General features: G+C 41.8%; 1 protein-coding gene across 1 annotated transcript in view; it reads right to left on the reverse strand.

Annotated features, from left to right (window-relative positions):
- Nucleotides 1-591: 591 nt before the first annotated feature.
- The window catches only part of ZGRF1 (zinc finger GRF-type containing 1), a 44,138-nt gene continuing 30,972 nt past the window's right edge, over nt 592-13,757 (reverse strand). Inside the window, exons 19-26 of the mRNA XM_066632344.1 lie at nt 13,159-13,236; nt 11,077-11,224; nt 8,717-8,844; nt 6,971-7,094; nt 5,081-5,257; nt 3,663-3,797; nt 2,327-2,588; nt 592-734 (exon numbers count right to left, since the gene is read on the reverse strand). Of these exons, the coding sequence (XP_066488441.1) occupies nt 613-734; nt 2,327-2,588; nt 3,663-3,797; nt 5,081-5,257; nt 6,971-7,094; nt 8,717-8,844; nt 11,077-11,224; nt 13,159-13,236 (1,174 nt within the window). The 3' untranslated portion in view covers nt 592-612. The remainder of the gene's footprint in view (nt 735-2,326; nt 2,589-3,662; nt 3,798-5,080; nt 5,258-6,970; nt 7,095-8,716; nt 8,845-11,076; nt 11,225-13,158; nt 13,237-13,757) is intronic.

Genomic DNA, 13,757 nt, shown 5'->3' on the forward strand with positions numbered 1-13,757 from the left:
AGATGCAATACAGATCTATAGTATATAGAATAGCCTGTTTTTCAAAATCTGTTTCTTAGCAGCTGTGGAGGAAATGGGGAAGCATTATGTGAAAACCTTTCAAAGCTTGCATGGATGTTGTGAAAAAAACCCACCATCACTTGGATGGTTACCTGGGCTGATTCCACAAATTCTTTAAGTCAAGATGGTGGTTTCTAAATTGCTTTATGGTTGAGGAAAATGCAAAAAATAAAACAAGTCAGTTGTTAAAACAACCTCATGGTTTTAATTTTAATTGAAAAATGTTTCCAAATAAGTGAGTTTGTTTACAGCCACAATTTCAAACATGACATGACATTTTTGTACAGAGTCTATAGAGGATAATAATAAGAGCTTTTACCAAGCAAAGCAAGAATTAAAGCTGAAACCTTTAACTGAAAATGTGTGTTTCCAATACACTTTTGAGCATCACTGTTTGTGTCAACAGTGGATGTCAGAGATTATTGTAGAAATTATATGGTTGCAAAAAGAAAAAAAAGAAAAAACCCAGAAAGGCAGCTGAACTTTGGAACCCTGAACTTTTGAAAGCTATACAGTACGTTGTAGGTATACAAATTATTAATTAAAAGAAAGTTATTTTCTTTTAGACTTTTCCTTTTGTTTATTTATTTCTTCTTCCTTCTTCCTTTCTGAGTTAAGAATATCATTCAATCGTTGCTCACATTGGTCAGCATGCTGTAATCCATTTTTTCTTCCTAGAAGTAACAGAACAGTACCAGTTAAAGACTGAGTCTTAATTTTTAATATTTATTCTTTAAATAAATTTCTATTCTTTAAATAGATCCAAAGAATCATGTACTGTACACAGGGAGGTTTGCACTTACCTGTTTCTTGTAGATTGACTCAGGTGAGGTTCAGTTGCTGTGTGAAGCAGCCTAATTATTCCACTGCAGTCCCCCTCCTTGCTGGGTGTGGGCAAGGTGCAGAAGCAATTTGGAGTACGGCCGCCTTCCTCTGCACCTGTCCTTGTTTCAAACAAACAGGAAGAGCAGAGTATACTGGAAGGAGGTGGTGGCACTAGAACACCAGCTAAGGAAGCCAGACTCCAGATTGCTGTCCACCCTATCCTTGCCCACACCTGGCTACTTTTCTGAGTGGTAGATGGTAGCTAGCAGATTTTTTTTCCACCGGCTTCCTTCACCAATGTGGCAAAATGGATTCACCAAGTGGATGGTGGGCAGATGTAGGGTGCAGGGTATGCCTCCTCAGTTTGCAATTCCCTCAACTTGACATAAGATTTTCAATTAGTGTCACAGGCAGGAAGGGTCCTGATTGAACACGCCTCATGGAAAATCTGTTTTGAAATGCAGTGGGAAAGGAATAGAGAAACACCCTCCTCCAGTCCCAATCAGATTTTTCCAGGGAAATTACACTCTTACACACACACCTATGAGAGATCTGATCTTGTATTTTTCACTATCATGTTTAATTTGGCCCTAAAAAAACTAGTGCACAATAACAACATACTTGAGGGACTATGCCCTCCCACAGTGTTTTTTGGCAAGATTGTGGGTCCTTTCCTCCCAAATTGTGCAGAACTATTCACAAACAGCTTATTTGTTAAGAGACAGAATGCAGATATATCCTGCTTTGATCTACCAGATATGGCAGACAACAATGATACTCTCAGGGTGAAGAACATTTGTGAGCATCCCTCCTTGCTTATAAGGCCTCCAGAGATAAGGGTCATGTTGGTATAACCCAGAGGGTCCATAAGGTATAACCCAAAACATGTTTACTTGGAAGCAAGTTCCTTTGAAACAGAAATGGGACTTTTAAGTACACATGTTTAGAATCAATGTAACACAATATTCAGGACAGAAGATATAAATTTATACAATAGAACAGGGGTCTCCAAACTTTTTGGCCAGAGGGCCGCATGAAATATCTGGCGCGGTGCTGAGGGCCAGAAACAAATTTAAATATAAAATTTAAATAAATAAATTAGAGATGGAACTTAGATGAATGAATAATGAATAAGTTGGCTCATTCTCTCAGCCTCTCTGGCCCTCAGAACACCCTCCAGATGCAATCAGAGCACAGCTCTGCTCATGTTCAGTTGAGTGGGCCAGAAGCTTTCAGGGGACAAGAGGCTGGCCGCGGGCCGGATAGAGGCTTGCTGTGGGCCACGTCTGGCCCCCGGGCCGGGGTTTGGAGACCTGCAATAGAAGATACTTCCTTCTTAAAAGCATCTACAAGCATTGAGACTTACAAAATAGATACGCTGAGAACATTTTATTGCATCATTTTCACTGGGGCCAAAAAGACAATAAGTATTCTATTTTACCTGCACAGTGCTGAATGACATTTCCCCATAGCTTGTTCTTTCTTAGACAGTTCAGATTTCCCACAATTAATAAATGCCTCTTTCCTCTTGTCAGTGCCACATTCACCCTCCTTTCGGAATCTATGAAGCCAACTTGTCTTGTCCTTACACAAGACAACACAATGATTTCTTTCTCTGCTCCTTGGAAAGCATCAACAGTAGACACTTGTACAGCTTTAATTTGGGAAGCATCTGAGTGTACAGCACCAAGCAAGGTGCAAATCTGTAGACAAAACATATCAGGGCAATTACATTTTACATTTTTGAAAATGGTCAAATTAAGCCATTTCTGTCCAACGTTGCATACACGCAACAGGGATCTAATGTGTACACCAGTGGGCTGGGCAGAAATGGGTTAAATGAAATTCTTGGCACTTAACATATCCTGTTAAAAAAAAAATCTACCATTCTGAACTTGCTCATAAGAGACAGACTAGAAATGCATTAACATCAGCAAGAGATTTCTTGGACCAGCTACACATATTTGCATTACCTGGACTTTTCTACCTTTTGGAAAGACATAAATCAGAGGTGGATAAACCCCAGCCCAGGGGCTATTTGCGGCCCTTAGGGTCTCCCAATCCAGTCCGTAGGGAGTCCTCAGTCGACAATGAGCCTCTGACTGCTGGTCACAATCACCAGAAGCAAGCTGTGGGCTGAATTAGAGTAAGGTCTTTTATAGTCTCCATGTGTTTTCTGCTTTTCCCTGGGCATTATTTTACCTGTCCCCACCCCCCAGTCTCTGAACAACTCATGATACCATGTGTTTCTGGCTTGGTCTATATGTTTTCACTGGGCAAAAGGTGTGTGGCAAACAGTTCATAGTTCTCATATGGTTCTACATGCCAGGATATAGTTCTCGTGTGTATTATAAATAAGCTCAGTATAAGTTCTATCTCGAATGCATTCATTTATGTAAATTTATTCAAATTTGAAATGTAAATTATTTCTTTTTCCCCCCTGGCCTCCGACACAGTGTTGGAAAGATGTGGCCCTCCTGTCAAAATGTTTGCCCACCCCTGACACAAATCAAATATCAAGACAATCAGCATATTCAAACATAAAAACTCTTCTGTTTATTGATGAAAACACCAGAAACTGCTGTCTGTTTGTAATAGAAGGAGGGCAACTCAGTTCAGTAATTTGCAATAACTTTTGGTCATACAGCACTTTATCAGTTCAATATTTGTCTAAAGAAGACTGATGTCTTTGCAATAATAGGGAAAAAGTTCCCTGTTGGAAAAAGCAAATTTATATTTAATACTGTATTGGTAAATATTTTACTGTCATAACATACCTTGTTCATTTGTGATTTATATAGGGCTATTACTCCAATCATGGATCCATCAATTCCACTGGCAATTAGAGACTGAATTAGCTTGACAATGAAAACAGATTCTGCCATATTGTGGAAGCTATTGTCTCTTTCCACCTGAAGGACAAGAAAACAGACTTCAAAACTACAGTATACAATGTAGGAAAGCCTCTGAGAAGTTGCACAGTCTGCTGTTAAGAATACAAAGGAAGAAACACGGTGCAGTGCCAGGTAACAAAGCTTTCACTAGACCTACAACCCTACCCATAGACAGGACTCCTTCTGTGGGCCACTCTGCCTTCCTTCATGAGGACCCTCTAAGAAAAGAGGCGGTCCCTTCTCAAGAAGGAAGTGAAAAACCTATATTCCTAGAGGTCTTTCATGAAGGAGAGTGGCGCGGCACTGCAGTGGGAGCCCTGTTAGGTAAGTGAGGCTGTACCTACTAGCTTTTGCATATGAGAAGAGAGTACAGTTTTCCAGCAAGACCTAAAAACATTTTTTTTACATAGCTTTCGGACTTGGTTATGGATAGGATATGCCTGCCTGTTTTTATCTAGTCTGCTGTTTTTATCATGTATTTATATGTTTCTTGCTGTCTTTGTACTTTCAGCTTGTTCTGTATTGTCCTTTTATCTACCACTACCTATGGAATTTTAGGATTGTTGCTACTATTTCCTACGCTGGCTTTTAAGTGTGCTTTGGATTTTAAATTTTAAACCAACTTATAGTTTGTATTTTATTGAGTAGTGCAAGCTGCCATGAGCCATACCCACCATACCGACTGTGTGCAGGAGGGACAAGACGTTCAACCCTCTGCCCTCCCTCCACAAAACGGTATGTGCAGATAGTATAGTCGTCTAAAGCAGGGCTCTCCAGACTCTGGTCACCAGGCCAGATCCGGTGCCCTCACTAATCCCTCCCCAGCATGAAGGGAGCTTACCATTCCGTGAGGGAGGCTTCCACTGTTGCTGCTGATCACCCCCCCATGTTCGCTGCTCCTGTGTTCTGCTGCCCCAGCAGGCTCTGCTCCAGGATTTCCAGGCAGACATGGGGCGGGGGGAGGGGGGAGGGAACATTGGAAGTGATCAGTGGTGACAATGGAAGCCTCCCTGACAGAACAGTAAGTACCAGTTGCGCTGAGGAGGCTGCTTGTGGCACACAGCGGTCTCCAGTTTGGAAACTGCTGTTCTAAAGACAAGCACAATATTGGCTAAGAGAAGTTCTTGGAATGAGGTACTAAACACATCCGACAAGCTCTCTGATTGAACTGATGAATTAAGGATGCATAAATTCATCATTTATATTCTCAGGTTTATAGTTATGTCCTCTTCTCCCCAAATTCAACATTGCTTATAAAATGGCTCTCTTAACAGTTAAAAAAAAGCTAATAAAATGTATACCTGCTCAAAGCCATTAACATTATAGAAACATAAAGTTGGTAACCAATCCACAAGAGGGTTTCGATCCTTTTCAGAAATGCCATTCAACAAATTTCCTCCATAAAATAGGTCATTGGTTATGGCAGAGATAGCAGGGTGACAACGATACTGTGTCCTAAGCAGTATTGGCTCATGTCCCTAGAATTGACAAAGAGAAAGTAAGGTAGTGAAAATGACTAAAATGATTGCTGTCAGACACATATACAATATTACAAAATTTGTTGGGCCATGTTACATCCTTTGACACATTTGACACACAGCTAGTATATTGTGATAGTTCTTTTTATACCAATAGCAAAAAACAGGCAGAACTAAGGGAATGCATGGAACAGAAGGGGCATCCAAATTCTGCAAAAACAGCAAAAATCTAAATGCTGCCACTAGGCAGAACTCTTCAAGCTTTTTCCTCAATGCAGTACACTCTACTACTACTACTACTTTGCTCAATGATTTTCAGCTGCAAGTACAATAATTTCATAAAAATGCATCCCCTGAAACTAAAAATAAGTTGACAACCTCCATGTCACTGTCTTTTCTAGTGGCTGTCTGCTGGTGTTCTTTTGCATCCTTTAAGATTGTGAGCCCTTTTGGGACAGGGAGCCATTAGTCGTTTGTTTGATTTTCTCTGTAAACCGCTTTGTGAACTTTCTGTTGAAAACAGTATATAAATACTGTTAATTAATAATAATGTGATGCATATAAGCATAAGAATCAGATAAAAAATAGCTTGCTCTTGTAATCAACTGGATAGCAGGCAGAAGAAAAATAGAGTCGCAGACATATTGATGACAATGTTATATGTCAAATTAATCTTGGAAAGAATCTTATCAAATAAAGAAGCTTTAAAGCTGGGCAGGAGGTCTGGTCTAGAGCGTAGAGCCTCCGTTAGCCCGAAGATAACATCAGAAACTCGCCAGTTTGAGGACACTGGCAGCTCCCTGAACGGCTGAGAATGGCGAGACCTTGAAGCAGCTGACAAGCCAAGCTGAGTGATTCCACCTGCTCTTGGTGTGAGCAAGAAGCGTCTTGGCTGCTCTCCATGTGAGAGATGGAGCTGCTTGTCAGCCTGCGTGGCAGAACTGGAGGCCAGAAGTGAGACCAAACCAGGAAGATCTATTCTGAAATGTTGTTGGTTCTTGAAAGAGAGAACCTCTATGATTGTAAAAATCCCCTTGAGGGATTTAGAAACGCCTGCCTATGTAAACCGCCTTGAATAAAGTTAATCCGATGACCAGAAAGGTGGTATATAAATACCTAGTTATTATTATTGTTATTATTAAAGCAATAGTTATCTCGTGTTCACCCAGTACCAATATTAAAGACAGGGAATTGGAGCAAACACAATCTCTGAACAGATATGCTGGCGTTCTTAATCCAACTATAATACATTGTCAATATACTCCTATTTGACTGGAGATTAGTTCTGAAACATAATTTGTCTTCCTACTGAAGCACATTTAGAAGCATTGTTAGGGCTAATGTGCTCTCAGAACACTGGAATCAAACATTCACACTGATTTTTCTAGAATGACTTTTGATGTTGACAGAAATCTAGCCTATAAGAGTGTTCCTGAAAATCCACATGACTGAATAATTTAGCCATCACATTTGTCACTGTATACTTTCCTAGGAATCATTAAAAAAAATGCTGTGAAGGCAAACAATAAATGGAAGATGAGTTCTAGGGAAATTTCATGGGGGGGGGGAATTGATAGGAAATAAGAAATCCAGAAAATATTTCTACAAAAAGGCAAAATAAAGATAAGAACTGTAGGAAGAAACCAAGCTACTGCGCTATAATATTAGCATCACAGAAGAAGCACCCTTTTCAAGCTAAATAGTAGTACATACCATCAAACAGAGTCGGTCAAAAAGGGTTTGCTCTAAACCATCACCATGGGCACTTTCAGACCCTTGAATGGTTGGTGGCAGCTGTTTAGGGTCACCAACCAGAATCAGCTTTTCACAGTTGAACCTACAAATGTAAAACATTGTGGATCACCTAGAAGACTATACTCAACTGTACCCAGTCTGTTTTTTGATCACAAAAACCCACAAAAATAAATGACAATGCTGGCCGTTATTGCAACATTGCACTGATTTAAGATTTTCTCTTCCTCCTCCTCCCATTCTGGGCAAATTCCAGCCAAACATAAGCACTTTAAGTCTTAATAATTTCAAGAGAGTTAAGGATGTGTTTTAACTCTCCCCTTAAAATAATCAGGACTTTAAAGTATTCACCTTTGCAGGATTGTGACTCATGTTATTAGCCCTCATGGCTGAGTGAAGTAATACAGTTACAACCAAGTATCTAAATCACTTTTGATATCCCACTTTGCATTTCTTCCCCACCTGTACATAACTACTGCTCCCACTGCTCCTCCCTCAGCATGGGGCTAAAATATTCAAACGCAACAGCAGCAATATACCACAGTCTCCAGGGACACTTATGGAAATTCAGAACCCTGATAAAAATCTGCCTATTTTGTTCCAATTACATATTTTGGGGGTTTTAGTGTGGATTTCAGTCATAGATGTTTAAAAATTTGTTCAGTCCTATTCTTGACCTTTCCAATAATTTCTCCAATCATATTGAAGACTAGAAGCCCAATCCCATGCTGCTCACCAGTCCCACAGTTCAGCACAGTGGCAGCCTCTGTATCCCACAGGGGCAATGAGCCAGCCAGAGGTATCCTTGGTGTGAGGCAGGGGTGCCCAAACCCCGGCCCTGGGGCCACTTGCGGCCCTCGAGGCCTCTCAATGTGGCCCTCAGGGAGCCCCCAGTCTCCAATGAGCCTCTGGCCCTCCAGAGATTTGCTGGAGCCTGCACTGGCCCGACGCAGCTGCTCTTAGTGTGAGGGCGACTGCTTGAACTCTTGCGTGAGCTGTGGGATGAGGGCTTTGTGCAAGGCCTTTTATAGCCCTTGAGCTATTGCAAGACCTTCATTCATTCATATAAGTTCATCTTTAATATATTCATGTAGGTAAATTTATGTAAACGTATTCAAATTTGAAAACTAAATTCTTTTTCCCCCGGCCCCTGACACAGTGTCAGAGAGATAATGTGGCCCTCCTGCCAAAAACTTTGGGCACCCCTGGTGTAAGGGAACATCCCTTTACCCTGCATTGGGCCCCTGCAGACCTATGGATCTACACGGATCTGCACTAGGAAACTTGCTGGTGCAGATTTGAGTAGTCTGTATACGGCTATGGTTTTCAAACTCTCCAGGAGTTTGAAACCCACAGTAAGTCTTTGCGGGGGCAGGCAGCAGGGGCAGGGGGAAGGCAGTGACGCAATCCCCAGGATCGCGTTGCTCAGGGGGCTGCAGGGACTGGGATGCACTCACCAGTTCCTGCAGCAGCCATCCCAGTGTGCAGGGAGCCCTCAGGGAAAGGAAGAGTGGAACGATCTGCTCTGCCTCCGCAAAAGCAGGAGATAAATGTCTCTTTTCCTCTTTCAGGCTATTGATTTGTCATAAATTATTAATACGTGGCAAGTAAAACTGCAGGCTAGTAACTTTTGTGAACATGTTTTTACAAGCTGGACATGGAGTTCTCTCAGTCAGCATTTGACTGATTAAAAAAAAAAGGCTGTACCTTGCAATAGGAAGCAAAGATGCAGGTTCTGTCATTTGACTGCATTCATCTAGCACTACTATATGAAATTTAAGATTTTTCATGCAAGGGAACGGGCAGGCAGCACAAGTAGCTCCCACTACTCTCACCTGTAAGAGGTAAAATAGAGATTATTTAAAACCATTTGCAAAGCCTCCAAGGTACATTAAAAAAAACATACATTGTTTGGACACTGATGACATGTGAAAGCCTACTAAGGAATAGCATCTTTATTCTTTGGCAGCATCAAAAAGCAGTAGCAGAGAGAAAACTGGGTGGTTCAGTATTTATCTTCTCATCACAAGTGCTATGCAGGGAAAAAATGTTTGGAGGGGCTGCATCTCATGCATCAGCTATGAGCACAGGTCCCACATGTGGAAAGACACAAATGCCACAAAAAATGTGTGGCCAGATTGGCAACTCTTTCTTTAGAATTTGGTACCAATTTATGCACAAGGAGATGATCTGTTTCACACTGCCTCCTAAGGTCGCACTCCTCTGGTTTCATCCCCACATTCCCTAAGACTAAATGACTCATTACACGAACAGATGTTTGTGCGACTGGTGTGCCCTCAAGTCTCACACTATACCTCTTTCTTACAATAGTCACACTCCACCCCACCCCTCCAACTTCACTGTTCCAGCTTTTTTCTTTAATGGTGTGTTTGTGTTTGTTGTACCTATTTACTTAAGATAGCATGTTAAATTTGTTGGCTAATTTTTTTAAAGGAAAAACCTATCTGGCTACTTTTTGATATAGGATTCTTCATAATTCTGTCCCAATTCTTTACCTAAAAAATGGCATCAATTATTTTGAGAAGTGATTGTAGAAATACAGGTATAACCTAATTATTCACAGATTTTTCACCCACAGTTTTATCTCAACATGATGAGAAGGGCCCTTTAAATTAAAGGAAAAAAGTCATTTAACAATTTTGTTAATGCAAGAGAGGGCAACTGGCTGACAATCCATCAATCAGTCTCTCTCCAGGCACTTAGAACGGTTTCACTCCAAGACAGTGACCCCTCCCTTCACCCAGAGCATAGTGATTATCTTTCTTTCACATGCTCAGGGGGAAGGGAGGGGTCGCTTGAGATAAAACCGTGGGTGAAAAATCCGTGGATAATTAGGTTATACCTAATTATCACAAAAGGTCAGCAAGGCTGTTTTTAAATCGCCCAGCAAAGGGACATTATTTTTTAAATTGATTTGCTTTAATGCAATTTTTGCCATCCACGTGAGTTCTGGGAATGGAACCCTTGCAAATAAGGAGATTCAACCTGTATGAGTTCAACCTGTATGCACTAATTTAGTGACTGTTAAGGAAATTAAAAACCTAAGCCTATACAGTGGGCCCTCATTATCCACAGGGGTTTCATTCCAAAAATTCCCATGGATAATAAATTCCATGGATGCTGAAGTCCAGCACCCAACGTTGCAATGACTTAACTGGGGGTTGTGCCTGGCCATTTGGGTGTTGCTCAGGGCCTGCAGACCACTCCACAAGCCTCCTCACCTTCTCAGAAGGCCTCCAGAAAGCTTATAAGACTGTGCACATTTTTTGGTATTCACACCATGTTTACAATGCAATTCTAAGCATCTTAACCCAGAAGTCTCATTGAATTTAGTGAAACTTCCCTGTAAATGTGCCTATGATTGTTGCTTAGGTTCAGTTATGAGAACTGATGAAATGCTTTTTAACCTCCCCATAACACAGGATCCTCACTCTACACATCAGTTTCTACCCATCTGAACCACTGAAGTAGACATATCAACACTGTATAGTTTACAAACATGAACATATCAGCTGCTTTTGTTTTTCAACCTCCATCAATTACACAGGCCAACACACATTTTGCTTCCTTAAACATTACACCAATTTCTGGGTATATTTGGGGTGCCAATTCAAAAAATGGCATCCATTTTGCCCTATCACATCTAGTTTTGGAGACACGGCATAGCCTCTTTAGTGAATGGTTCAAACAGCTTTCTCATGAGGAAGCCTTCACCATGGCTTCTTCATGAGGAAGCTGCTTGAACCATTCACTAATGAGGCTATACTATATCTCCAAAACTAGACATGATAGGGCAAAACGGATGCCATTTTTTGAATCGGCACCCCAAATTCATGTCAAACCACCATAAAGTTTGGGAAAAACTTTTCTGACCCTCAATTTTGTAGGCCTGTGTTATTTGTGTACCAAATTTGTGTACTTATTTTGTGCAAGTTTTTTCTAATTATAGTTTATTCCACCACCCATACAGAACAATCCTACAGACTTTCATGGCTTCTAAATTAAATACATTTTACACATTCTACTTAATTTGTCTGTAACAGTACCTGTTGGAGTCGAGCTTTGTTAGTGCCCAGCTTATGGTGCTGAATGGTCTTCCTTACATATATTTTTTCTGCTGGAGTTAAATCCCCCTTCATCAGGGCAAACAGTTCTTTCAGTTGCTCATTTTCAGGTCCTGTGCCAGCATGTAAACTTTGAAACAAAATCGTGAAATGGTAGGGATCAAAACTGAATATAAACCATACTGTTGCGCTAAGACACACTTCTACAGAAAGTTTCTTCTGTTTAGGGTTGAAGAACTGAAACCCAGAAGTCTCCCCAAGAAGTCAGCAGAGCATATTAGGCAGTATCTAGACCAGCCATTTTCAACCTTTTTCAGCTCACAGCACACTGACAAGGCACTAAAATAGTCAAGGAACACTACTAGTTTTTAATTACATTATTATGTTACAATTAATTTAATTAATATAACTAAGGGCACAAGCCTAACCAGGTCTGCTCAGAAGTAAGTCCTATTTTGTTCAGTGGGGCTTACTCTCAGGAAAGTGTGGTTAGGATTGCAGCCTTAGATCATTACATGACAATGAAAGAAATTCCCAAGAAGCCTGGAGAGGAAGGTATATGTGGTTTCTGGAAAGGTTTTGAAGCAGGTCTGTTCAAACTGTTATCAACGGATATGCTCTGAGATGCCAGGAGGTGCTGGCAAAGAGAGATGAGACTGAGCATACTGGAGAAACGGGGGGGGGGGGTGAGGGGCAGTGAGGAGATGTGGCTGAAACAAGTGCAGGATTCACTAGGGTGGGGGGGGGAGAGAGAAAGAGAATGGGAGGCAACTGGTTTTGAACTTTGGAAGGTGGGGAAGAGGGAGTGGTGGGGAGGGGCAGTCAGAGGGGTTAACTGCAGTTATGATGGAGGGATGTGTGTGCAGGAGGGGAGGAGGTGGAGTGGGGGAGAAAAGAAAAGCATCACTTGCCTGCTCATATATTCAAGAAAGAGGGCAACCAAACCTCTGTATGTCTACTCAGAAGTAAGCCCCATTATAATCAATGGGGCTTACTCCTAGGTAAGTGTGGATAGGATTGTGACCCAGCGCCCTTCCTGCCAAAGCCTTGCCAGTGGAGGCAAGGCAGGGAGGGCCACTTTGGGGCATTGCTGGCAAGGAAAAGGGTTTCTCCAGGATCCTTTCCAGCGGCTTCTGGTTCCTACCTGCCTTCAGGCTCACTCTCACTCCCTTCTCACTCTCGCCACTCGCTCTCACTCCCTCCACATTCTGCCAGGAGCTCTTCCAGGCTCTTCTGGCTGCCTGCCCAATCAGCGTGCGGGGCAGGCACCAGCAACAGCAGGAGCATCCAAGCCCCTGCACAGATGCTCCTTTTTCTCCTGCTGCCGCGCGCGGCTCCGAGCAGCTAATTCTCCCATGCAAGCTGCTGCTGCCACCACCACCTGACTCCTTGGCCCCGCGGCACACCTGAGGCAGCCTCACGGCACACCAGTGTGCCATGTCACAGCGGTTGAAAACCGCTGATCTAGACAAAGGATTCTTAATGGAGGGTATCCATCGCCCTTGGGTGTATGGAAATCAAATGAAGAGAGAAGGGATCTCTGAAAAATTTTTCACACTGGTACCTATAGGACCGGTGGTGATTTCAACAGTCTGGCAAAGGGAGTATGGGGACATATTGGGTAATCCTTGGGGGTCTGTAATCATAAGAGGTTAAGAACCCCCGATCTAGATCCCTGCTGTCGTGATGCACCATTGGTAGAAGCACTGCACTCATGCAATCCTGCAATATGTGTTTACTCAAGCAATAGGTGTTTATATGACTGGAACCCTGGATTGAGCTTCTGCCAACAGTACACCTACCATGTGCAGATATTTTCTCTTGCATTAGGTGGCAGAATACATAAAAGGCAAGGGATGAAGGTTGTGAATTGACAGAAACAAAAACAAAATCCTTTACACAAAACATGACCTTTTACAGGTGGCGACTGACAAACTTTCTTTCAAGTTCTCAGTGTATGTTGTTGCCACTCATTTTAAAACAATAATATACACTATGTTGGGTATAACATTCTATCACATATCAGTGAAGTGCTAAGTTGGCAAAAGATTTTAGGAATGTTACCTGTGGGGAAGAACTGGCTTGGCAATTTTTCTAATACTTCCCACTCTTATAAATTCTTCAAATCCAAGATCTAATAGGCTGTAAAAAAATGCAACAAGACATGAACTGATGTTTATGAAACAGTATTTTGATCACCTCTCTCCGCTATTTTTATTCATTATTATTCATTCATTATTCATAATAATGAATAAAATTCATTATTTTCAAGAATTACAGACTCAAATTCCATGTGCAGACTCTGAGGCTACCAAACAGGCTATGGAGATTCTGTGAGAGTGGGGACTCCCTAAAATCAAAGGAAATAGAAGATTGTCATAAAAATACTGACCACGCAAGCTGCTAATAAGAGTTGTGAATGCAAACTACTCTTACCTGGTATCTGGAGCAATACATAGCTGCTAGCCCTTGCCAACTCAGAAATGGAAGCAGCAATTGGGGAACAAAGGGAAAATCAGCCCACCTTCTGTGACTTGAGAGGGAGAGAGGGTGTGTGTGTGTGGGGGGAGAAGGGAGCTGTAGGGATGAAGGGAGCTGGAACTATCCCTTCAAAGCTGATTTAAGGAGTTCTCTTTGAGCCCAATCCCAATCCACAAATCACT

Source organism: Tiliqua scincoides, chromosome 6 (genome assembly GCF_035046505.1).
Source record: "Tiliqua scincoides isolate rTilSci1 chromosome 6, rTilSci1.hap2, whole genome shotgun sequence".
Lineage (NCBI taxonomy): Eukaryota > Metazoa > Chordata > Lepidosauria > Squamata > Scincidae > Tiliqua > Tiliqua scincoides.